Raw genomic sequence first — 27,020 nt, 5'->3', positions numbered from 1 at the left:
CAGTCCAGGCTCTGAAAAAATCCCAACTATATGGTCGGGATCCACCCAGATGCCCGGACCGGCAGCTGGCTCAGCCTTTCAGCAAGCTGCTGAGAGCTTAAACCAGCTGCTCCCCCCCCCCCCCCCCCCAGCCCTGGAGGGGCAGAGGAGAGAGTTGGTGACGGAGTCACCAGCTCTCTGCTTCTTGAAAGTGGAGAAATGTTCAGTGGTCTTTGATCGCTCAGTTCTCAGTCTTAGAAGCAGCAGAGGAAAGATGCTGCATCCACCTAGGTGAGTATAATTTTGACTTAAAGACATTACGTCTTTAACCACTTACCACAAATTGCCGTGGCTGTACGTCATTACTTTGACGGTAAATGCCGTTATGGCAGTAGCTAACTGCCATAAGACCTGTATTTTCAGCAACGGTGGGTGGTTCTCTTTAGAGCAAAAGTGGTTTCTGCGGCGGATTCGCCACAAGATCAGTTTCACCACGCTCCGGTCTTCTCCGCTGCTTACTGGAGCCATCGGTAGCGGTGGAGACGATCGCATACTCTCCCCCGACAGGCCTGGAGCCTAGTGAGGGAAACATAGGGTCTTGCAATGTCTCATGGGACTTGTAGTTTTCAAACAGCTGGAGTGCCGAGGTTGCCTACCCCTGCTGTAGGAGGTTTGATGATGAGAGGCTGTGAAATCTAAACAGGTCTCATGTTACAGCCTTTAATCACTTAAGGACCGAGCCTCTTTTTGACATTTTATTTATTTTTTATAGAGAAAGTCAAAAGATAAATACAAAATATATAACTGTACATTATTAAATTTCATTTTCCAGGATTGGCAAAAATCAAGCGACAACAAAAACTTAGGTCAAATGGATTACCTGTGTATTCAAAAGAACACACTTTAAAAGATTTTGAAGGCTCCAGAGTCATAGGGATGAATCAATTTCTTGACGTCTGACACAAACATCGGTTTTATTTCCAACGTCTGATCCTATTGATGTCAGACATTTTGTCACATTTGCCATCATTTCTGGTGTGTAACGTCTGATGTGTTGTGGACGCTCCTGTTCTTGGCATTGTCGACATCATTTCCGATGCGTCCCTGGCGTCTTGACGTCACTTCCGGCATGACCTTGGCATGTGTACTAACGCATTAAGGCATTAGGGCGTCCTCACCCCTCTTTTGGAGCCAATTTGTCTCCATAGGGAGGTGGAGAGAGATATAAAAAAGATGCCAGTTACAGTTAGGTTTGATGGTCCAGCATGGGGGGGGGGGGGGGGGGGAGAATATCCTGGGTCTCATTGCAGGTAATTAAGCTACACTGGAGGTATTGGTTATTGGCTCTTATCCTTAGCTGATCAGAGACATGCGTCGATTTGGTTATGGATTCTAAAAAGGTGGTCTCTGATATGTTGCAGCTTTAAGAAAAAAAAAAAAAAGGGCTTTTATTTCTCCTCTCCTGGTTTTTCGGAATCTTTGGAATTGATCAAGGCCTTTAGCATCAGGTAGATGCTTTTCCTGTCCTATCTTTGGATTAGTGGATTTTTTATCCCCTTATTGATTACCACTTTCACTTCCCCATAGATGAACCATTAGTGGGCAATTGTTTATACATACAGATCTCTCTCTATGGCTACACCAATTGATTCATCCCTATGACGCTGAAGCCTTCAAAATCTTTTAAAATGTATTCTTTGAATACACAGGTAATCCATTTGACCTACCTTTTTGTTGTAGCTTGATTTTTGCCAGTCCAGGAAAATGAAATTTAATAATGTACAGTTATACATTTCGTATTATCTTTTGACTATCTCTCTCTCTCTATATATAAAAAATTATTATATATATATATATATATATATATATATATATATATATATATATATATATATATATATATATATATATATTTTGGGGGGGGGGGGTCCACGTAGTTTTATAGCAAAAATACTAAGTGTCAAAAAGAGGCTCGGTCCTTAAGTGGTTAAAGGCAGTAACATGAGACATGTTTAGATTTCACAGCCTCTCATCCTCAAACCTCCTACAGCAGGGGTAGGCAACCTGGGCACTCCAGCTGTTTTAAAAATACAAGTCCCAGGAGACATTGCAAGACCTTAACAATCACAGGCATGACTCCTAAAGGCAGAGGAGTAATGGGATTTTTAGTTTCACCACAGCTGGAGGGCCAATGTTGCCTACCCCTGACCTACAGGAACATTGCATCTGTGCTCCTCTGATCGTGATTGCAATGCGGCAGGGGTGTCCAATCTGCAGCCCAAGATGGCTATAAATACGGCCCAACACAAAATCATAAATTTACTTTAAAATGTTTTGTAAAATTGTGTTTACACTTAGCAAACACATGAGGCCGAAGACAAAATTGACAGTATCTTTTAGACCAAGTTATCTTCCCAAACAAAAATATTAGCTATGCAGTGAAAATGTTGTCCGAAAATTGTGTTATCGGCATTCGGCAGATAAGAGCAATCGCTACCGATAATGGCACCCAAAACGCACATGATTTTGCAACCATTTTACCATGAACTACTGTGCTTGTAGTGTTTTCCGCAGGTCGATTCAAAAACCGCATCAAAAACAGAACACGGGCCTTAAAGTGTTTGTGAACCCTTACAAACCACTTTGACCTACAGGTAAGCCTAGATTAAGGCTTACCTGTAGGTCCAAGAAATACCTCCTAAACCTACAAGGTTTAGGAGATATTTGCCGAAAGACAGGCACCGCTGTTTACGGAGCATGCACCGTAGACAGCGGCGATATGACACGAGTGGCGGCTCCCGTGCACATGCACGGGAATGACGTCATCGCGCCTTCGCCGAATGACAGCGGCGGAGCAGAGAGACCCACAAGAAGATGGATGCTCTGGACTACAGGGGACAGCGGTGACTTCGCTGGCTCCTGTGTCAGGTAAGTGACACATAATAGACTACTATGCGATGCATAGTAGTCCATTATGCTTTACCTTTGCAGGGAATCAAAGAGGAAGTAACACCCATCAGGGTTTACTTCCTCTTTAATGATGCGGTCTTGCTGCATTTTAGCAAAAACAGCATCTAATATCGTACTATATTTATGTTGCCCTTTTACTTTTATAATAAAAAAAATAAAAAATTAAAAAAATTACAAAAACAAAAATTTCAAAATGAAGTTATTACTCAGAGATACATTATCTATATCAGTGATTGTTAACTTGTGATTATCAGCTATTACCGTTAGTGTATTTTTATTGTGGCCCAAGACAGTTCTTCTTCTTCCAATGTGGCCCAATGAAGGTCAAAAAGGTTGGACACATCTGCTTTACAGGCTCCAAGAAAAAATATGCAATGTGGATTATTTATTTTTTGCAAAAAGGTTTTTCTCCTTTAAAGTCTGTAAAGTCCCATTTAGGACCACTCTTAGCATTTTGTTATTAGTATAAAATAAATATTCGCCCAGTGTTTACTGCTGGGAAATACATGCATTCCAACCCTGTTGCCTCACAACGGGAATCTAGCGTGCAATCACAATAATCTGCAGCAGCCAAATATCTTTTTTTTGTGGAGACTATATTAAAAATGTCTACAAATAGAATTTTTCCTCCACTGTTTTGGTTTATTTCAGGGATCTGTCCTCAGACCATTTCCTATAAACTGCCTAACCGCTGTTGCGCTCCAGATGACGTCGCTCTGACGAAACGCGTAGGGCGTGGCCTAGGGCGTGCACCTTACACCGCTATTCAAGCAGTAACGCCGGCGCAACTAATTTCACAGCGATTTGTCTTTTTGGATTATGTGAGTAACCTGATTTTAATAAACAAGTACGTTTATACAACAGTATTGCACTATGGCTGTACTTCTATTTCCCTTTATGCATAAACGCTAAACGGACCATTCACGGAAGGAAGAGTGCAAAATATCTCCACAGCACAGCGGAGGCAGAGCCCTGCGAGAGCTGCACAGTGGCTCATACTGTGACTGCTTGGTTAACCCATTAAGGGTTTGATGTCTGGAAGAGTGCAAAATATCTCCACAGCACAGCGGAGGCAGAGCCCTGCGAGAGCTGCACAGTGGCTCATACTGTGACTGCTTGGTTAACCCATTAAGGGTTTGATGTCTGGTGAGCGCATATATATATTTCTTCTCTAACACAGAGTGGCGCACCGGAGAGGAATCCAACCCTTTACACCAGTCACCTTGCTTTACCTTCCTTACCAGAAAAAAGTTTTATGCGTTTTTATGACAACTAGAAGATGCGACTTTGAACAAATATTTTTAGTTGGACATTATAAAAAATATTTTTTTGGTGTTCTTATTTGATATTTTTTCACAATGCTTTTCTGATTGTCACTTTTGGAGTATAATTATTGGCTCACACATGTGAGCAAAAGCACTTTTTTACTCAAGCACCCATATTTTTAGCCGTGTTAGTTTAACCGTATTTTTCACTACACCTGTGCATGTTTGTGTTGTAAGATAAGACACACATTTCATTCACATTTTTTTCGTCTCACGCAATTTGTTTAATACCACGCATATAGTGGAGTTTGGGAAATTCTACATTAGGTTTCGTTTGATTTTGCAGAGTATCAGCATTTATATTTATAGCACACTAATAAGGTTTTAGCGCCATAGCTTAATTTTCTTTTTTAGACTATGAACAGGACTGTGCTCATTTGTGCTTTGAATTTTTGTTAGATCAATTGGTTCTTTGATGTCGCCATCTGAAGTCTATACGTAGTTCAAAACTGTGGAAGGTTATAGTGCGTTAGGTCAACGATGTAAAATAAATATTCTTTGCATGGTTATTAAAGTCTTAACAATTTCCAGTAAAAAAAAAAAAAAAAAATGGAAACAGTTCACGTTTACCGTCTTCAAATGGGTTTAGGTTTAGGAAAAGATAGTTACTTGACATTTCAAACACCAAAACTCTTTAATAAACTTTGGCAACCTCTATTTTTTCTATTTTTGTTGCTGGTGCATTTAACAAGAGACCAGATACAATGAATATGGTAAAGGTATAAACAGCAGCACAATTCTACCTGATAACAGGGCTATTAGCTGCAAGTCAAAATATAATGCCACAATATCTGAGCATGCCATTAGTTGAAATTGTAACCAATTTACTTTAATTCTAACAAATACGTGCTCGGCAAAACTACAAAAGATTTAATATCCTATATTGTGCCTATGTTTTACACTTGCAAATTTCCACAGAAGGATCAGTCCACCCAAAACCAATATTTAAATTTTTGCCAGATGCCTGGCAGTTAAAACACTCTTTAAAAATGTCTAGTACCTCACTGTGACTCCAGCTGGAGAGACCTCAGGTCCAGTTGAGCAAACCTGTTGCAGCCTTTGATAGTGAAGTCCTACCTCTCAATTTATGGACTTTTAGAAATGTGATACTGGGACTAAAAAGGGGCACTAGTCAGGTTTTTTTTTATACCCATGTCAATCAGCTTGTAAATTACAGATTCAATTGTGTGCACTGAGCTGAGCTCCCTGACTGGAGTCTCCAACAGGTATAAAAAGGGGTTGATTCATTCCACTATAATTTAATCTGTTACTGGTGGGTGGACTTGCCCTTTAAATATTACAATAAGGGTTTTAAAAAGGCAGGGTCAACTTCCTTAAAAACAAAAAAAATAGGCCCCTAATCCCAAAAGATAACATTTTGTCATGGGGTGTCCAATGGTGCTCATTACAGTTCCTCTTTAATCCACATTTGCAGTGTATGTGCATGCCTAATAGACACATACACGTGCATGCCTAAACATACAAGTTCCTCAAGAGTAATGAGCGTTTAGAACATGCACCTCAAAATGCACAGGAATAAGAGAAAAAACGTGCACCAACCATTCAGAGATGGACCGTTGTGTATGGAGACACACAATGTAATATGTTGAGTGTATTCGTTTTGCTGGGATATACTTGACTACAGCAGCCCTTGTATTTGGTCTGGTTGGAATTCATAAAAGATTTACCTAGCAGCTTAAAACATTGTAGGCCTATACATCTGCATTAGAACTATTTAAAAAGGAGTAAAAAGCAGACCTCACACGTTTGTCTTGAGGCTGGCTTTTCAGATTCCAAACCACTACATCAACAGAGTTTACTCCTCAGGTGAACTTCATCGTTCTAGTAATGATTTTTCAAAAACACTGTATAGGAAAAATCTGTAGAAACCAAAACACCACCAAATACCAGGGGTGATACAGATTCACCTCAAGAGTAAAGCAAGTAGTGATGGGGTCACATTAGTTTGGACCCTATACACAATGGGATCTGAGGATTGCCATCTTGGAGCCCAGCAACCCACCCTGTATCGACTATGTCTGGTGTGCAGTGGGAGGACAATCAGCTTTCTGGGAGCCTCCTGTGGCCTATCATTGTGCACTATGGCAGGACAAACTGGTTTACTGAAGAAATACAGGTTAAGGAGTTTACAAGACCTAAATATATTTTTTTTACCTTAATGCATTCCTTGCAATAAAAGGTAAAAAACAAAAAAAACTAACAAAAAAACTGTTTAGATAACCAAGTATCGCCCCCACCCCCAATTCTTACCTGAGCCCTCACTCGATCCAGCACTGTTCCTCTCTGCAGCAGATCTTTCTTCTCACTTCCTGATCTCACAGGCTTGGCTGAGGCAGCAGGAGCCATTGGTTCCCACTGCTGCAAGTTAAATCCTGTGACAAAGGAGGCTGAGCCACACTGTGGTGTCTAAGGACACAGGCAGCACAGCTTGTGATTGAGCTAGCAGGTATGCCACTATAGGAGCCAGCTTCCTATGGTGACCCACTGAACAGCAGGAGCGATAGTAAGGGACCCAAAAAGGAGGTTGTGGGCCCCTCTGTGAAATTCCATTGCACAAAAGGAAGCAATTTCAACTTGTTTTTTTGTTTATATGTGTTTACAATCACTTCAAAAGGAGAGGGATTGTAACGGCTTCTACATAATACTAGCTATGGCAAATAGCATTCTATGTTTCTTCAGCAAGTCAGTCCTCCTACCTCTGGTGACACCAACAGCAGGAAATGCCATTAAGCACAGGGCCCTAATAGAATTGCTCTAGATATCTCAAGTGATGCACCCAGGTGCACACTTGGAGAGCCCCAACTTTCCCTGAAGTTTCAGTTCTAAATTACATTTTTCCCCAATTGGACCTTCCAGCTTGAAAATACATTATGCTAACCCACTTCTAATAGAGCCTCAAGGAGTGTGACAATTGAGCAGTGTGTGCAAAGATGCTACAAAAGATGCCACAAGACTGAAGCTGTAGTATCTGAAAACATGCAAGACGTGAACTATGAAGTTAACTCTCCAAGATCAACAGGTATTTGGCATCTCAAACTATGGCAGGTGTTTCCAAAAACCCATCAAGGAAATACAGGACCAGTCCCAGATGTATAACCTCTTCCAGAAAATTCTAGCTGACTAGTGGGTATGACAACCATTAGCCATAATAATGGACTAGAAACAAGTATGTTGATTAGAAAAGCCAGAGAGAAAGGGAGGAATTATATATTTGTTTCAAGCTCATTACCAAGCGGACTGAAGGAAGAGTGTTAGCATGACAGCAAATCAACGAGTGCATTTAAAAGAGCTCAAGAATGCCAAATGGATTTTTTTTATGGAAAAAACGGTATAGAGGAAATAAAGCTGCAAAGCAGCCTTCAATGTCGTATTTTGGAATGGTGCTACAAATAGGATTCACAAGACTGTGGTGGTCTACAGTACTTTTATGAATGGCATAAAACAGTATCCTGGGGTTCTGAAACAAATTTAAAACTGGTAGTAAAGGCTAACTATACTAAAATCACCCAGTGTGAACAGATGCTTCTTCCCCAGCGCACATAGAACCCTCTCATTTGAGTAAATTAGCACTAATAGCAGCTACTATAAATAAAACCAATCACACATGTTAAAATTTGAGATATAACATTAGCAGCGCTTAATATATATAATTGACCCAAAGTATCAATATGTTCCAAAAGTCCATAGTTCAATTGTAGAACATGAAGTAATAGTCCATCCATGTGGTTCATACACAGTATAAATCCAGTCAGGGTTCCCTTCACCACACCTCGTGAGACCTCTCCCCTATGGTAATGAACTCACTAGAAATCCTCAGAAAATGCTCCTGTATTACAATCTGGGTGAAGATATCTGCCAGCACACCATGGAACCACACATATAGTGTCCAAACGGGCGATTTATTGCATGATCACAACACAAGGATAGGATAGTGCAACATTTCAGAGCCACGCAGGGCCCCTTTGTCAGGCATGTGATCTGCATCAGGGGGCATGCTTCCATCTTACACAGGAGATCCCTGCACCAGGGGATACAATGTCACACTCCTACAGCTCCTTCCTCTGTATCATATGATGCTTCCTCCCCTGTCTCTACACAGGTGCATTTTCTGAGGATTTCTGGTGAGTTAATCACCATAGGGGAGAGGTCTCACGAGATGTGGTGAAGGGAACCCTGACTGGATTTATGCTGTGTATGAACCACATGGATGGACCATTTCATGTTCTTCAATTAAACTATGGACATTTGGAACATACTGATACTTGGGGTCAATTATAGTCATTAAGCTGCTAATGCTATATCTTAGATTTAACATGTGTGTGATGAAAGGCTATCTATAATTTATTCTTTAAAACTGTGCTTATCATTTTTTAATTTGGTCAGGTCATGTGATCCAGCAGCTCCAGCACCCATGTGTAAGAGAGCGCTCAATGGCGGCTGTAAAAATCCCAGTCATGAAATTGCACACACGCTCCCATGAACCATCCTGACACAGGGGAGCTGCTTAAACATGCGACTAGAACAGAAATTGGGGGGAAATTTTTTTTTTTTTTTATGCAGGCTGTGCAGGATAAGTAGAAGTGAGGAGGGGACATTTTCTTTTTTGAGAATAGGTATAGCTAGCCTCATTTTGCACTTTAAGTGTAACAACAATCACTCTGTGCTACAAGGTTCTGTGATGTTTCTATGTTGCTTTAGTATTGATCACCTGAACATCGCTAACCTCCACTTTAGGATTTCCTGCAAAATTAAAGAAGCAATCTAATTGATCAGCTTTGTTTTTGTTGGGTATCAATTGTTAAAGTAAAACTGCATCAAAACCGATCTTAGTTAGGCATAGAGGGCGGAAGGATTTCTAATCCTTGCATTGCAGTTTCTCCTTTTCAAAATGCTCTCCCTCCCCGTTCTGTCCAACCAAAGAGTTGAACTTTGTTTTTTCTTTTCTTGGTCTAGAGCACTCTTCAAATATTTCTAAATAAAATCATCATCAGTCCCTTTTGAGTTCCCCAAAAGGAGCGTATATTTGACTCATGCCAGAAAAAAGGAAACTGGATGATGTCCTAGGGCAGGGCTTGACACATTTGCTTGGAATCTAGAAGCCAGCAAAAAATGTTAGGAGCCAGTTTTTTTTTTTTTTTTTTTTTAACGACCAATAAAGCTTTAATTTTCAATATAAAAATGAACCAATCTTAAATTTACACAGAAAGACGACTAGAACCAAACTAATAATACACACACACACACACACTTGTGTAGGTAATGAAAATATTCCGATGGGACGCCAAGTGCTTAATCATTAAACACTTAATTACCTACACAAGTTAAATGCCTATATATAATATTTGGTTCTAGTAGTCTGTGTAAATTTAAGATAAGTTAAGATAAGATAGGTTAATTTTTATAGGCAGCGGAAGCTCCATTAGCATTGCTGGATGTCATGCCAACAGCCACCACAAGAGAGCGCCAGATTCCAGAAGGAAGTATAGCACTGCAGAAATCTGCAAAGTCGTGGCCACGATTACCGGCCAGCATGGCACAACACGATCACGTGCCGGTGAGGGGGTCCACACAGACAGGATACCCCAGCTGTGCCGCCCCAGGTCGCTAATTCTAGTCGCAAATGCGACCTGGCACCCGGGGGTTTGTCGAGCCCAATCCTAGGGGGCCATTTATAGTGGATAGTAGAAACCACTACCCACTAATCACCATGTGATTTATTCCATACAGTGTGTGCCATGGAGTTTGCTCCGCATTGTAAAAAAAAAAAAAAAAAAAAAAAAAAAAAAAAAAAAAAAAAGCATCCGTTGAAGGAAATGCCGGTCACATGACTAAGTAACATGACTCTCCTGCATGGAAACCTACAAATGAAAAAAAGAAAAGTATTTATCCTAAAGTGGAGTTCCACCCAAAAGTGGAACTTCCGCTTTAAGGCCTCCCAAATATGTCACATGTGAGCGGGTACCTAGTTTTGACAGGTACCCAGCTCCCACTTCCGCTCATGGCGCGGGGCTGAGTGGAAGTTCTCCTCTCCCCCCTGCCTCACTGCAATCTTCTGGGACACCTCACAGGTCCCAAAAGATTGCCTGGCCATTCAGAACACGCAGCGCGACTCGCACAGTGTGCGCCCCGGCTGTGAAGCCGCAAGCTGTCACAGCTGGGTTGCCCACACTTGCAATGTCGGCACTGTGGAGAGGGTGGACCCTGGGACAGGTGTCTGTTTATTAAAAGTCAGCAGCTACACTTTTTGTAGCTGCTGACTTTTAATAAATACAGAAATGGGTGAAACACCGCTTTAAGCTGTGCCAATTTTTAAGAATTTATGCAATATCACTGTTGACTGGAGAGTGTACCATGCCAATATCACAATGTCAAGACAAGGCAAACTTTAACACCTAAGCTTCAGCTGAACATCTTTTCCTACAATGTTCAACTGGCGATGCTCATCGACAATGTCTGTCCCATCTGAAAGCTTGACAAAGAATCTGTTGTAAAGGCATCAGATATTTTAAAAGCTATAGAATGTGTGCCTAAGTGTTGCCTTGTCTTTACATTTTCACAATAACATTTTCTATCATGACAACTAAGTGCATGCAGTGTAATATTTGAAATCATTTAAAGGTGCAAAACTTTTCTGATAAGAGATTACAAAATTAGGAGTGTGGCAATAAATTGTAATTAGACTTTATTCATATTTCTGGATTTCAATGCAGTTGCATGAAAGTCTGCACCTTTAAAATAAATGAAAACAGCAAAATAAAGTAACATGCAACAAACTCGCACAGCAATAACTGCCCTGGTTTTGCAGGCACTGCAGTTTTTGCCGACTTAAATCTAAGTTACGCACCTCTGAGTATCGGCGATACACCACCAAGCCCAGGCCCATCCTCCATAAACATACTGTTTAGAATCGGAGCCACAGCAGCCACCTAGAACAGAAGGATACAGTCAGAAACTTATATGGATCACACCAAGAAAGAAACCATCACATTTTTTGTTAAAAGTAAAATGTCTAAAGAAAGCTCACTTGCAGCACGAAGAATCCAGTAAATAAAGTAAACCAGTCACAAAGCTAGACAATTCAAAATTTAAACATGTGATGAAAAATGCAAAAGCAATAGTTACCTTCAGTATATACTATATGTAAAAACAATTATAGGCAGTTGAAAATATCTATATCTATCTATATCTCTATCTCGATTGCACACCACTTGTCAAACTAAACATTCAAGCTCGACATTACTTATTAAAAAATTATTGGTGTGTGAAGAGAAGACTTCGGCCCCTTTCACACTTGTGCGACTTGAGACTGCAAAGTCGCATGACAAGTCATATTCCATGATTTTCAGTGCGTACCATTCATATTTGTGCGACTTCAAGTCACAGTGACTTCAAAGTAGTCCCTGCACTACCTTGGGGCGACTTAAGATCCCTAGACCTTGACATTATACAAGCACTGCTTCAGGTTGTGTCGAAATTGCGGCAAAGTCGCCGCAAAATCAACTTTCAGGCCACGCAAGTGTGAAAGGCCTAACCCTCACACTGAAGAGATAGTCTGTTAGCACAGGACAGTTAATGTGCCTTGCATTAGGAGGTCTAAATCACAAAAAAAGTACATGTACTATTCCCGGCAGCACACCTGGACAGGTATCCATCAGCAAGGTGCACTGAAAAACAAATGAGCAGTCTGGCTTCATATCATGACAGCAGCAGTCCTAGGCCTCATGTACACTTCTGCCATTAAAAAGGACATTTAGGAGCAGTTGGTCATTTTTTTTTAAAAATGCATAGAGAAGATGAGCTTACAGGCATTTCAAGCGCTTCTAAAATGCGGCTTAACGCAGTAATTCTTTAGGCTTCATGTACAACGTCCCGTGTACATGAAGACTTACACTACTTCCCGTGGGAGCCTCCTATACATAATACATGAGTCAGAACATACACAGGACAATGTCAGAGTAACATCAGCACTAAAGCTGGATTCACACCTATGCATTTTGTGCTTTTTGCATTTTGCAAATTTGCACTGCAGATCGCGTTCCATAGGAAACCATGTTAAGTGGACTGTAGTGCAAATATGCAGTTTTAGTGCTTGTTGCATTTTGCAGATTTGCACTACAGGAGAAAAGAGTCTGTAACACATCAATGTAAAAGATGATGTTGCGTCACTTAAGGCCCCTTTCACACGGACGATCCGTTCAGGCCCACCTGTCAGTTTTTCAGGCGGACCTGAATGGATGCTCCATAGAGCTCTATGGAGCGTCGGATGTCATCGTTGACATGTCCGCTCACATCCGACCCGCTCCGAAAAAGTGACGGAGTAAAAAGCTATTTTTCCATCCGTCATCGGATCGGATGACGACGGACACTGCGGTCCGTCATCACCCGATCTCCCATAGGGGAGAGCGGCGCTGTGACAGGTCCGTCCCTGCGCAGTGTGCAGAGACGGACCTGTTATCTTCCTGCTCAGTGGGGATCGGCGGAGCGATCCCCGCTGAGCAAGCGGATATCCACGGGGCGCATCACCACTGATCCGCCCCCTGTGAAAGGACCCTTAGTAGATAGTAGGGATGCACCGAATGGGTTTTTTGGTGCCGAAACCGATACCGAAAATGAAAAAATGCACTAGGCCGAAAACTGAAACTGATACCGAAACAGCACCGATACCGAAAATGACTGTTTTTAAAAAATATTTTTATACAGGAGGTGGTCAGAGACTGGCGACACGGTACAGGAGGTGGTCACAGACTGGCGACACGGTACAGGAGGTGGTCACAGACTGGCGACACGGTACAGGAGGTGGTCACAGACTGGCGACACGGTACAGGAGGTGGTCACAGACTGGCGACACGGTACAGGAGGTGGTCACAGACTGGCGACACGGTACAGGAGGTGGTCACAGACTGGCAACACGGTACAGGAGGTGGTCACAGACTGGCGACACGGTACAGGAGGTGGTCACAGACTGGCGACACGGTACAGGAGGTGGTCACAGACTGGCGACACGGTACAGGAGGTGGTCACAGACTGGCGACACGGTACAGGAGGTGGTCACAGACTGGCGACACGGTACAGGAGGTGGTCACAGACTGGCGACACGGTACAGGAGGTGGTCAGAGACTGGCGACACGGTACAGGAGGTGGTCAGAGACTGGCGACACGGTACAGGAGGTGGTCAGAGACTGGCGACACGGTACAGGAGGTGGTCAGAGACTGGCGACACGGTACAGGAGGTGGTCAGAGACTGGCGACACGGTACAGGAGATGGTCAGAGACTGGGGACACGGTACAGGAGATGGTCAGAGACTGGGGACACGGTACAGGAGGCATCCCCCTTTTGCAGCCTGTGTGTCCCCATTGGCAGCCTGTGTGTCCCCTTTTGTTGCAGCCTGTGTAGGGAAGAGAGCCGCCTCCGCCGCTTGTTTGATCACAGCACCGGGAACATCACAGCTTTCATTTCAATAGCTGTGTGTTCCCGACCGCGCGCCGTCACACGCAGCCCCTCCCCCTTGTCCGGGCACTTTGATAGACAGATCATCCGTCCAATCCTGCGGATGATCTGTCTATCTAAGTGCCCGGAGAAGGGGGAGGGGCTGCGTGTGACGGCGCGCGGTCAGGAACACACAGCTATTGAAATGAAAGCTTTGATGTTCCCGGCGCTGTGATCAAGCAAGCGGCGGAGGCGGCTCTCCTGCGCTATACACCCCCCATGATGGGCGTCACCAGGGGGTGGGGGCGGAGCCCTGCCCCACCCAGGCCACGCCCCATTATGGGCCGTTTTTCTCTTTCGGCAAATGGCAGAAAAGGGCATTTTCAGCCGATATGTTTCGGCGGCCGAAATTTCGGTGCATCACTAGTAGATAGCAAACATGTAAAGACACAAGCGAGTTAAAATAAAGTTTCAGTTAGAATAAATTATTAAATAAATGCGTCAGAGTTGTGTATATCAATGCCTTTGATATACACAACTCTGATGCATTTATTTAATAGTTTATTCTAACAAACTTTATTTTAACTCACTTGTGTCTTTACATGTTTGCCATCTACTTACGTGATGCAACATAGTCTTTTACATTAAACAAAAAGTGGGTATTATATTGTGTGTGCTAAAATTCATGCTTTTCCCGCCCCCCCTGAAAAATTGCATTTCATAAAGGGCTGCACAAATATTGTGCGACAATCAAAATTGCAACACCCATTTTATTCTCCAGGGTCTCTGGAGAGTCCCGCTGTACAATATCCTGGCTGGAGGTTATTCCGCCACCCACCTCGCTTGTGTGGAAGAAGGAATCTGATCCTTCTCTCTTTCTTTCGGCCTGCTGACTGAAGAAAAAATAAAAAATAAAATATCTAACTCAAAACACACGACTTGGTACCTGTACCAACACACTACAGGGTACCTGTTGCTGAAGATGAAGGGTGGTATTTCACCAACCTCCTACACTGAAGAGGAGCGCACTCTGTCCACCCGTGGCATAGATAATCGAGGTGTCAAGAACATGGCAAAAAACAGAACATCCCTCAGCGTTCAATTAGGTCAGACGTTCCTTGAATACAGAATCAGTGTCCCAACTACACAGCCAAAGTGCTCTGGGCATCTGTATGGGGGTGTTCTGTCAAAAGAGCCAACTCGTCAAAATCTCTAGTTAAGTCACTTCGTTTCTCTCCAGCAGCAATTGCAGATTTTGACAACTTGTCTCTTTTCAATGAACACCAGCAGCGTATACACTACAGCAGACAATATAATTAGTGGGCATTGTTACTCCGCCCACTACTAACCAACATGGCCGCCTCCAAGGCAAAAACACATTTTTTTACTGCTTAGTCATTGTTCTATCAAAACAGCTAAGACGTCATATACCGTAATGCATACGCTGCCGGTGTTCATTGAAAAGATGCAAGTTGTTAAAATCTGCAATTACTACTGCTGGAAAGAAAAAGGGGAAGTGACGCAATTGGGGATTTTGACAGATTAGGAGTATATGTAGTAAAGGGGAGCACAACTTCAACCCTTTTAGCGCTGTTATATTGGATAATTGGTGTCTCTACTGTGTTAGACTGCCAATTTACAAAATGTCCTTTTAAAAAGGTGAAAAGTTCTGACACACTTTAGGTGGGACCCCCGACCCTTCAGAGTGTCTCCAGTCTGAGTAATGACTCAAATAGTAACAGAAAGCAGAAAGGTTTTTTCAGCTGTAAGAGCTTCCGAAAGACCAAATGCCTGAACAGCAGGCTGATCCTACAGATGCAAAGTAATCCAAACTGCATAAAACTGAGTCAACGCATGTGGCACCTCTTTAGAGATGATAACAGTGGCCCCAAATCAGGTTTGATTGGGTTCATAGCTAGACACTGTAAGGGATGGCTCTGGAGCATGCTTACAGCCACTGCAGGCAAAATGCCCCAGGAACTGAGTAGAAACAGCCATGAAGTCCAGAGTAGACACTCCCTATGAACAGGGGGAGGCCTCGGCCTCACACGATGGAGCTGAGAAAAATTCTGATAAATGAGGACTAACAATAGGGAGTCCAAGGTTCTGGAGTACACTACAAGACAGGCACTGGAAGCAGACAGAAGACTGGACATCCATGTGGTGCTTCAGTAGCAGCAGCAGAATGGCACTGCCTTCATGGGAAAATGGAGATGAGGAGCAGGCACTTAGGATGATGTCCACATTCAGTCCCTCTCCCTTAACCCTCGCTTTGGTAAAACTGGAGGTTGGGGAAAATTTGGACGAGGCTCCTTCTGGGGCTGTGCCATGGCTCTACACCTGGAAAGAGCTCTGAAACTAACACACGGTGTACACTGTAGTCTGAAAAGTACTACAACGCAATCCCTGTGCCTATAGAGGACAACCCAGGTAAGCCCTACACATCTAGGTTAGTAGGTTTTGGGTACAGCCTCCAAAACGCCAATCCAGATAGCTGCTTTACATGGAGCAGCACAAGCAGTGATGTAGCGATACTTTTTTTTTTAGTACACGAGGTAACACTGTGTCCAGTGCTCACTTTGCTTCACCTTAAAGTAGTAAGCTCTCAGAGTCCTCATCCTAGGACTATAGAATTAGTAACCTTCGTGTTCTTGAGATGAAAGAGTAGGTGGGTATGAGCATGCTGACAACACTTAGGCTACTTTCACACTTGGGCGGAGGGGAGGGGCGTTAATAAAACTGAGCTTTTTGGCCACTAGTGGGGTGCTTTTTAGGCTGGATTAACATCTATGTATTTTTTTGTGCTTTTTGACCTACAGATCGTGTTCCATAGGAAACAATGTTAAATGTGCAAATCTGTAAAATGCAAAAAGTACTAAAAAACTGCATCGGTGTCAGGCCTTAAGTAGGGCTGAAGCAACTAAATCGATTCATCGACAACTAACAGATTATGGAATTAAATGATTACTATTTTCATAATCGATTAATCGCCCAGTAACATAATGGGATTAAAAAAACAAAATGAGCCCTATATAGTACAAAAAGCACATAATCACTACTGTAAATGTTACACAGTTCTAAAGTGTAAAAAAATGAACCCCTTCCAGTAGTGATTATCTGCTTTTTTTGTACTATAAAGGGCTAATTTTAGTTTTCTTAACCCCATTATGTTACTAAACTTCGTAGACCTGAAAATCACATCTATGTGTTTTTTGGTTCTTTTTGCAGAAACTCACTACAATTCATTTATATGGTTTCCTATGGCACACTTTAACATCTATGCTTTTTTCAGCCGCTGCGTATTTGGAAAGGGTCAGAGACTTATTTTTAAACACAAAACTTGGTTCAATATACTTCAAATTGAGAAGCGTTTTTTGTAGTAATCCGTTTTTTTTAATGTGCCAAAAAAGATAAAATGAATAAATCGCAGCAAAATCACGTGCGCAAAAATCAAAAACGCACAGCAAAAAGCACTACAGAAACAGATCAAAAGCAAACTGCATAGGTGTGTACCGAGCCTTAGGCTGCCCATACACGTATTACTATTCAGACAAAAATATCTTTGTACAGTCACTGAATGAAAGAATGTTGTATGAAATTGTCACTTGTTTTTAAAAGTCTGTTTTTAAAAAGAATGTCATTTCTGAACGAAAACCACATTGTCTGAAAATTCCTTTGAACAAGAAGTTTTCTATTTCCAAATTTTCCCGTCACTGTGGTTGAAAATATACATCGATTTGACTCTACTAACAATTAGAAAAATTGAACGAACGTTCAAAAAAAAAAAAAAAAAAAAAAAAAAAATATATAATAATAATAATAATAATAATAATAATAATAATAATAAAAAAAGAAATGTATTTTACGAAGGAAGACCTAGTTTAACCACTTCATTACCGGGCTATAGTCATATGATGTCCGCAGATGGGATCTCCCATCCTGGGAAGGCGTCATATGACATCCTAGGTTTCTTGCTGCTCCTGTGGGCCCCCGCAGCGTGGCAATCGGGGGTTGAGGTGTGTCGCTTGGACACAGTCCATCCCGGATCCATGTAAAGAGCCAATAAAAAAAAAAAAAAAAGTCTCTTTACCACGTGACTGGCTGTGTCCAAGCACAGCTGGTCACAGAAGGTCAACAAACTGTGGTAACGAGATGTTAATTGGTTCTCCTCCTCACACTGATCGTGTGTGAGAAGGAGATTGCAGTAACATCTCGTTACCGCTTACAGTACTGACTGCCCCCCTCCAATAAAGAGGACCTGTCACCACCCATCAAAGTACCCTTCACCAGCCATCAGAGTACCCGAGTACCTGTCACAGCCCATCTAAGTACCGGAGTACCCGAGTGTTAGAGTTGCACGATTCTGGCCAAAATGAGAATCACAATTTCTTTGCTTAGAAAAAAAAAAAAAAGATCACAATTCTCACAACGTAAAATCATTCACATTATACCAAAAAATAAATAAATACAAAAACGGGCTAACTTTACTGTTTTTTTTTTTTTTTTTTTTAATTCATTAAAGTAATTTTTTCCAAAAAATTGCTGCACAAATACAGTGTGACAAAATATTGCAGCAACCACCATTTTATTCTCTAGGGTGTCTACTAGAAAAAAATATATACATTTGTGGGGGTTCCAAGTAATTTTCTAGCAAAAAAAATAAAAATAAAAAGATTTCAACTTTCAAACCAACAAATGTCAGAAAAAGGTTTAGTGTTTAAGTGGTTAAACTTTTTCACGTACAAAGTCTATTCCATTGACAAAATTGTTACAATGTTTATAATTAAGTTCAACTGATAAAGAATGTTTTGATTCTTGGCAGACTGCCCAGTTTTTCTCTTCCTTCCTTTTGAGGGCTGTGGTTTCAGAAGAGCAGAGAGAATTCTTTGCATAGAAAGAATTGTGAAACACTCTGGTCAAGATCACAATAATGATTCTTTGCGATTAATTGTGCAGCTCTACTGAGTACCCGTCACAGTTCACCCGAGTACCTGTCACCAGGACATCAGAGTACCCAAGTACCTATCTGCAGGCCATGCCTCATACACACGTTGGGGTGTTTGCTTTCCAAAATGGGGTCATTTTGTGGGTAATTCCACTGTCCTAGTGCTCAAGGACCTTCAAAAGTGTGATGGGTAAGAGTGAAATGAGGTGTGTAATTTATGCTCCTAGAACGCTTGAAGGTACTACTTCAATGTAAAAGTCTCACACATGTGGTATCGCCATACTTTGGAGGAGGAGTAGCCATTGATTTTACAAGGGATGGGCAAGGGATGTGTGGAGGAGCGTAGGATACACCACTCCCCCACCACCCGAAAGATGCTGCTTGCAGGACTTTTTCTAACATCCTGCAAGCACACCTCTCCGGTGTGAAAGCACCGGGGCTTTCACACTGGGACTGCAGGAGAGGCGATTTTTAGCCCTTTAGTGCTTGAACAACCCCTTATTGTCAAAGTTAGGCAGACCATAGATGGTGCGAATTTCTTTCCTGAAACCGCTGGGAGACAGTGATTAATGCTAGCGGCTATAGCAGTTGCTAGTGATAATTGAAAGTCAATCTGGAAGGCTGGACGTACCCAAGCAGATCAAGCAATCAACTTGGTAATTCAGCCTACCCATACGTGATTAGAACCTCTGCCGATTCCTGCAGAACCGACCATCTATGGCCGGCCTTAATCTACAAAAATGTGTGTTGTCAATCCATAACAGAGGATTTAGAACTAGCCAACAAAATGGGTATTATGCGTTTGTGTGCACCAAAATAAATTCATGCATTTTTTATTTTACTGAAAACTGTAGAAAGTTGTAGCCAAAATATTGTCCATTTTATTGATGGTCTATGCCAGGGATTAGCAACCTCCGACACTGGTGCCGCAAGCAGCACGAGAACCTCTTTTGCCGGCACTCGTCTCCCTCCCCATCAGCAGCTCAGGGAAGTGTCAGTGAGACACTAATGCATTCCAATTTCAGAATTCCCCACTCTGAACCTGCACTGAAGGGGAGGCACTGTGACCCCACACATTGTAAAAGATGGGAAAAATTGTTTGGTTCTCTAACTTTGTAGCTGCGATCATCAGCTTTTGTGATTGGGGGGGGGGGGGGGGGGGGAAGAGATTGGGTGCAGAAGAGCAGGGTGGTACAGTGGTGGGGCAGATGAGAAAAGGGGACCATTCGTGGAGCAGATGTGCAGGGAGGGGTACAGTGGCAGGACAGATTTGCAGGGAGGGGTACAGTGATCTGAGGCGTGAAGGGGCATGAATTGGGGCTCATCTGAAGTGTGAGTGCAGGATGTTAAATTTCTCACTACTAAAGTAGTTTATGGCATTTATGTTAACGACTTGCTGTCCAGCTGCCGCAGTTTAACTGCGGCAGAATGGCATGGCTGGGCAAAACATTATGTAACATCACTTCACCCTATGGCCACTAGGGGCACGCGCATAGCCGATGCGAGTGCCCAGCAGTCACGATCACCGCCGTGCTCCCGTGATCACTGCTGACATACTGAGAACCGGGATCTGTGTGTGTAAACACACAGTTACTGGTTCTCTGAGGGAAGAGACTGATCGTCTGTTCATACAGAGTATGAACAGCGATCTGTCATCTCTCCTAGATAGTCCCCTCCCCCCCTTCAGTTAGAACACACACTAGGGGACACAATTAACCCCATTGATCGCCCCCTAGTGGTTAACCCCTTCCCTGCCAGTGACATTTTTCAGTAATCAGTGCATTTTTTATAGCACTGATCGTTGTATAAATGCCAATGGTCCTAAAAATGTGTCAAAAGTGTCCAATGTGTCCGCCATAATCTCGCAGTCCCAATAAAAAAAAAAAAAAAAAAAAAAAAAAAAATATAGCAGATCACCGCCATTACTAGTAAGAATAAAAAATGCCATAGAACTATACCCTATTTTATAGACGCTATAATTATTGCGTAAACCAATATACGCTTATTGTGATTTTTTTTTTTTACCAAAAATATGTTTTCTTCTACATATCAGCCTAAACTGACAAAAACCTTTATTTACATATTTTTTGGGGATATTTATTATAGCAAAAAGAAAAAATAGAGTTTTTTTTCAAAAATTTTCACTTTTTTGTTTATAGCGCAAAAAATAAAAACCGCAGAGGTGATCAAATACCACCAAAAAAAAAGCACTATTTGTGGGAAAAGAGAAAGTCAATGTTTGGGTACAACGGCGCACGACCGCGTAATTGTCAGTTAAAGTGACGCAGTGCCGAATCGCAAAAAGTGCTCGTCAGGAAGGGGGTAAAATCTTCCGGGGCTGAAGCGGTTAAAAAAATATATTTTTTGTGATTGAGCGAGTGAAAAGATGCCAATTTTATAAAACAAAAAACAAAACAAAAAATGTCAAGCTCCGATTTCTTTGAAAACATTTTTCGGCACACTTTTTATGCTTTCAGAAAAAATAGAAATAAAAAAAGCGTGTAGACAAACATGGATATTAAAAATAACGACTCTGGCAGTAGGACAGTTAAAAGGAACAAAACATAGAAAATTCATTGTGGAAATGTGCTGCATATTTTATTTTGCACTGTCACACACTAATGCCGTGTACACAATCGGAATTCTGGTCGGAAAAAGCTCTGATGGTTTTTCCGATGTAATTCTGCTCAAGCTGTCTTGCATACATTACGGTCACACAAAAGTTCTTTGAACTTTTCGACCGTCAAGAACACGGTCATGTACAACACTATGACGAGCCAAGAAAATTAAGTTCAATGATTCCAAGCATGCGTAGGAATTTTGCGCAGCAGAATTTGTACAGACGATCGGAACTTTTTCCGACTGAAAAATTGAGAACATGCTCTCAATCTTTTGCTGGCTGAAATTCCGATGGAGCATACACACGATCGCATTTTCCGACCAAAAGCTCTCATCGGAAACTTCTGCCAGCAAAAGTCTGATCGTGTGTACAGGGCATAAGTCACGTAAATCATTGCATAATTTCCCTACAATGATGGCAAAAGTATGACCTCGGCTGGGAATTTACAAACATGTGACTTCGCTGTGCTACAATTCTGACATTAGTCAGAGCACAGAGAAAATGCAAATGCATATAAAAGTAACTTATTGCTGCCAGATCAAAAGTATCATTAAAAAGGGAAATCAGAACAATTTTAGTTAATTTTTAAAGTCTATAAGTTGCCTTTTTTGTATACATCAGTGCTTTAAAAAAAATAAAAAAAAGTTTTCCTCTTTAAAATAAAAATATATAAATATAGCTCAGTGCTAGTTTTATGCGTTGCTGGCAGACAGTGTCAATAGACTGGAACACAATCTGTGTGGTGCATTAAAGCTTGTTAGGTTACACACTACAGACAGCGGATTTAATTTGAACATGCTGCCAGTACCCCTATTTTGGGAAGGCAATGTGTTCCCCCTAGTGCAGGGGTGCTCAACCTGTGGCTCTCCAGCTGTTGCAAAACTACAAGTCCCATCATGCCTCTGCCTCTGGGTGTCATGCTTGTGGCTGTCGGAGTCTTGCTATGCCTCATGGGACTTGTAGTTCCGCAACAGCTGGAGAGCCACAGGTTGAGCACCCCTGCCCTAGTGTGTTGAGGGGCATGTTATGGGGTGGTACTGCTCATTACTGCAGTAGTCTGAGCTCAGCGTTAAACAGAACCAACTCTGCAAGCAGAAGAGGTGGGTATAATCCCTCCTCTGACCCACACTGGTCTCTTTTTAGCGCCGCACCTCTTTAGACTCACTTAGAGCGCCACTGTAAGTGCTTGTTATACAATAGGTAATATTTACCATTTTCTCCCCAATTTTTATTACTATTGAACTTAAAGTGGAAGTCCAATCTATAACTAAACTTAAAAAACTGCTCTCACCCCCCTTCTAACTTCTTTACCAACAATCCTGTTGAAGGAAGAGGTCTATAGTTACACATTTGCAGAGAGCTTTGGTCCAATCACATGACTTCCCCAGAGGCTGGCTTCATGGCAAGAGAAGAGGGTACTAGCAATGAATGGAATACCTGGGTGGTGACGTCACCCATAAGTATTATTATAGAGCATCTGTCGTTGGCTGGCCCTCCTCTCTGTTGAAGCCAGCCACTGGGAGCCGGTCACGTAACCTGAACTGAACTGGCGCGCACTGAGAATAACTATATGCATCTTCCTTCTAAAAAGGTACTTAGTATAGGAGTTAGAAGGTGGTCGATAGCAGTTTTAGGCTTGGTTAGTTCTTTGCTGGACTTCCACTTTAAAGTGATAATTAACCCTTATATAATCCCATGACTGGCCTCAGGTGATGAAGAAAATTCTCCCACAAAATGTGTACCTTTTTATCTGTAGCCCCTTCTTCTCCAGAGGTAAAGTACACAAAAGAAAGTTTATTTTTCAGCTTGCAGGAGGCATGGATATGACCTCACAAACTGCACAGCACACAACTGAGTGTAATCTGAGACCTGAGCGGAGGGAATGAACTCGCCTCTACCCAGTTTCATAGGCATTGGTGTGCGCAGACTATAGCATTAGGGTGTGCACCTCAGAGAACAAATACACATGAGTGTATATCAGCAGAGCATTGGACGTGTCAATTTTTTTTTTTTTTATAATTTTTAAATAATTTTTACAATATTATTTATTCATTTTTACTTTTTTTTTTTTAGGAGCCACTCATTATGTGGCTTTGGTGAAATATCAAGGGTCTAAACCAGGGATCCTCAAACTACGGCCCTCCAGCTGTTGCAAAACTACACATCCCATGAGGCATTGTAAAACTCTGACATTCACAGACATGACTAGGCATGATGGGAATTGTAGTTCCTGAACAACTGGAGGGCCATAGTTTGAAGACCCATGGTCTAAACAGACCCCTGATGTCTCACTTTTGCGACATAGAAAGAAACTAAGGACAGGGGGGAGGGGGGGGGGAGATGGGACAGGAAGCAGGGGGAATCAGTACCTCACAATGTGCGCACGCCTATGTTCATAGGAAAATATGAGTAGCTGAGGCTGCCAATCACCTGTTATGTGCTGAAGCCGGGTGGGGCTTCCCTAAGAATTTACTGGTGTCTGTAAAAACTGCCAGAGTGCAGATGCAGATAACACAAGAAAGACATCAGACAGGAACCACACTAGGTGCTATGGACTGAGGTAAGTATGCGCAATAAAAGGATATGCTTTGTTCATTTAAAGGATTAACAACCAACCATTCGCAATTATTATAATAAATATACCACAAGTTATAGCCGAGTGTACTGTTGAAACAGACCCTTTCAAGTGGTAGTAAACCGCAGCATTGGGAGAGAAAAAAAAAAAATCCCCTGCGAGGCAATAATGTGGATTACATACTAGCACATGAAATACTTACCTTAGAATGAAACCTTCCAGCAGGGCACCATCATCACTGACGAGGCTTCCATCTTCCCCCGTTATGCCTTCTGGGTTTTCGGGCTCCAGCAGATCAAATGGCTGAGCTGCAATGACATCACTCCTGCGGCACAGCGCTCTGCAGGAACAGCACAGGCATGCGACGGCGACACCCCCGGCTGCTACTCGCTAGAATATTTTATAAACGATGCACGTTTAGGAAATAATCATATCTACAGGTAAGCTATATTCTAAGCTTACCTATAAAAATCCAAATGAGTGTTTACTACCACTTTTAGCTTTTGTATCTTACATCTACACTCCAGCTGTACATGCACACACAGCCATATTTGCTGGCTTAAAATCAGTCTGTTTCCTTCTTACTAACGCAGCAGAAGGATTGTACTCTAATACTTCCCACTTTCAACATCAGTCTGCTAAAAGTGCCTAAAACTATTAAAGACCAGTGGACTTTTTATCATTTATCTCAGAGGGTTGGTTCAGTAGGATTTACATACATGGACCTAACACTCTATAAATAGTACAGCAAGTTTATAAAAAAAAAAAAAATTGTGAATACAAAGAATTTTTTCAATGTTCAAATGACGGGACACACTACAGTTTACAGTCTGACAGGTTATATAGCTGCAGTGGAGGAATGCAGAGGAATGTGTCCAAAGTAGTGATGTTCTGAATGAAGGGATTCCATCTACAGCTCACCCGTATTCTCTGTACAGTGAATGCTCAATAACACCAATTCGAAAGGAAATGGTTTGTGGAATTCAGTGAACAGGTAGAACCATTTCCGTTCAGAATTATGTAGGTCATGAACCAAATACTGAATACTTATGAGGCAAAAAAATAAAATAAATAAAAAAAAAAAGGGGGGGAGGAAGAAGAGGAGGTCTTCTACCCACTCACATTTTCCTGTATAACATCCTACATGTCACCTGTACCAGTTTTTGATGGGGGGAGGTTTTATCCATGGTTATGGTGATATGAATGAAGCAGACCATCATAAGGGTCACCTTTACAACCTGACCAAACAATATCAATCTTAGATTTACCAAAACTATGCAATGTGAGGACCTGCCTAAAGCAGCTCAGTGATTTTGCAATTTTCTTTCCTACCACCACTGGTGGAAGGAAAGAAAATTACTTGATTTCCCCACCAACACAGTCAGTGGTAATGGGAGAATCCTTTCAGCAGCACTATTGCGTTCTGCTGATTTAGAGCCTTCCCTGCCAGCAGAACACAATTATCACTGCTGGTGGCTATAGCCGTCGGCAGCGATTAAATGCAGAAAACACACACAGACAGACAAGCTGGTTGTACTAAAGTTGAATCAATATACAATGTGGCCATCATACCAAAAAAAAGTTCAGAGACCCCTGCTCTACAGCATAAAAAAAAAAAAATAAATAAAAAAAATAAAAAAAAAAAAAGGTACAAAGACTGCCATCCGCCAAATTGAGGAGGTTCATGAGTATAGCTGGACAAATCTCACGTGCAACGCAGCCAACAGCCCAAATTTAAGAACAACTGCCATCTAATGTTTGAGTAACTAGCATGTGTGGGAAAAAAATAAAATATAAAAAAAACACCACAAAAAAAAACAAACACACACACACACACACACACACACCACAAGAGAGTGTTACTTGGCCAGCAATACATCTGAATGACATTAGCCCACCCTCGGACCCCCAGTTCTAGTCACTTTCTCAGTGCTCCCCCATAGTTCTAACCCTGCATAGGCTCTGTGTCAGATGGTTTTGCAATTTAAACATTTGGATTATTGTTGTACTTGTCAGTTATTACAACACCACAACCCACAAATGCATAGAAGGAAACTGCAACAATCAATACATTGGTGCCGATGTCTTCTTAGAAAGTCTCTCTCTGTGGTTTGCCTTCTTTACAAAGTCATTATGCAAACCAAAAAAAATTATGTGAAATACCTCTGATAGAAAATCATTTACCAACAGTTTTGAAATCCTAAAATAAACGGGTCTTAAACCACATTAGATGAAATCCCTGTCCCATATGCTTCCTTAACATAACTGTAGTGAAGGCAACATACATTTAGAAGTCTTTCTTCACATGCTACAATCATTTTTGGTTTCTCTATCTGGCTTTAAAATAGAATGGTGACCTGGAGGTCCCCAAGAGATACCTCAAATTTTCAGGGATTTCCTCTTACTTCCTGTTTGGCTATGAGACAGGAAGCGAAGGTAAATCGCCACAAATGGGACAAAGATGGCAAACTTTTTTTTTGCCCCATTTTGGTTAGAGTAAGGGAGTCTAATAACCCCCATACTCTAACCAAAATGAAAAAAAAAAAAAAAAAAAAAAAAAAAAAAAGGTATTGCCTATAGTTCTACTTCAGACCCCTTTCACACTGGAGGTGTTTTTCAGGCACTAAAGATAATGCCCGTAAAGCACCGTAAAAATGCCTCCCCTGCAGCCTCAGGGTAAAAGTCCAAGTGTTTTCACACTGGAGAGGTGCACTTAGAAAAAGTCCTGCAAGCAGCATCTTTGGAGCGGTGAATACACTGCTCCTCTACCACCCCTTCCCACTGAACTGAATGGGCACCGCTGCCAAAACATTTTGGCACTTTTCAGGTGCATCTAACCCAGGGCTCGACAAAACCCGGGCGCCAGGTCGCATTGGCGACTAGAAATAGCGACCTCGCGCCTGGGGCAGCACAGCTGGGGGTAATCCTGTCTCTGTGGACCCCCCCAGCGTGATCGCGTCGGGCCGTTCCGCCGGCGGCCGAAAATTTAGGCCGCGGCTTTGAGGCCTTCTGCGGTCCTATGATTCCTTATGGAATCTGGCGCCCTCTTGTGGTCGCTGTTGGTATGACAAACCAGCAATGCTAATTTCCTCTGCAAAGTTTCCTCTGCCTGTTTTATATTACCTGCCTCTTCTGCCCTTTATTAAGAACCCCCTAAA

General features: G+C 42.1%; 1 protein-coding gene across 2 annotated transcripts in view; it reads right to left on the bottom strand.

The window, feature by feature from the left end:
• FLOT2 (flotillin 2) overlaps positions 1-27,020 on the bottom strand; it is a 75,979-nt gene that overhangs the window by 27,389 nt on the left and 21,570 nt on the right. For both annotated transcript variants that reach the window (XM_077480396.1, XM_077480395.1), the window contains exon 2: positions 11,140-11,221. In XM_077480396.1, coding sequence (XP_077336522.1) covers positions 11,140-11,221 — 82 coding nt within the window. The remainder of the gene's footprint in view (positions 1-11,139; positions 11,222-27,020) is intronic.

This window comes from Lithobates pipiens, unplaced genomic scaffold (genome assembly GCF_037356315.1).
Source record: "Lithobates pipiens isolate NorthernLeopardFrog02 unplaced genomic scaffold, aLitPip1_a1.2 Scaffold_16, whole genome shotgun sequence".
Lineage (NCBI taxonomy): Eukaryota > Metazoa > Chordata > Amphibia > Anura > Ranidae > Lithobates > Lithobates pipiens.
This window is presented reverse-complemented; position numbering and strand designations above follow the sequence as displayed.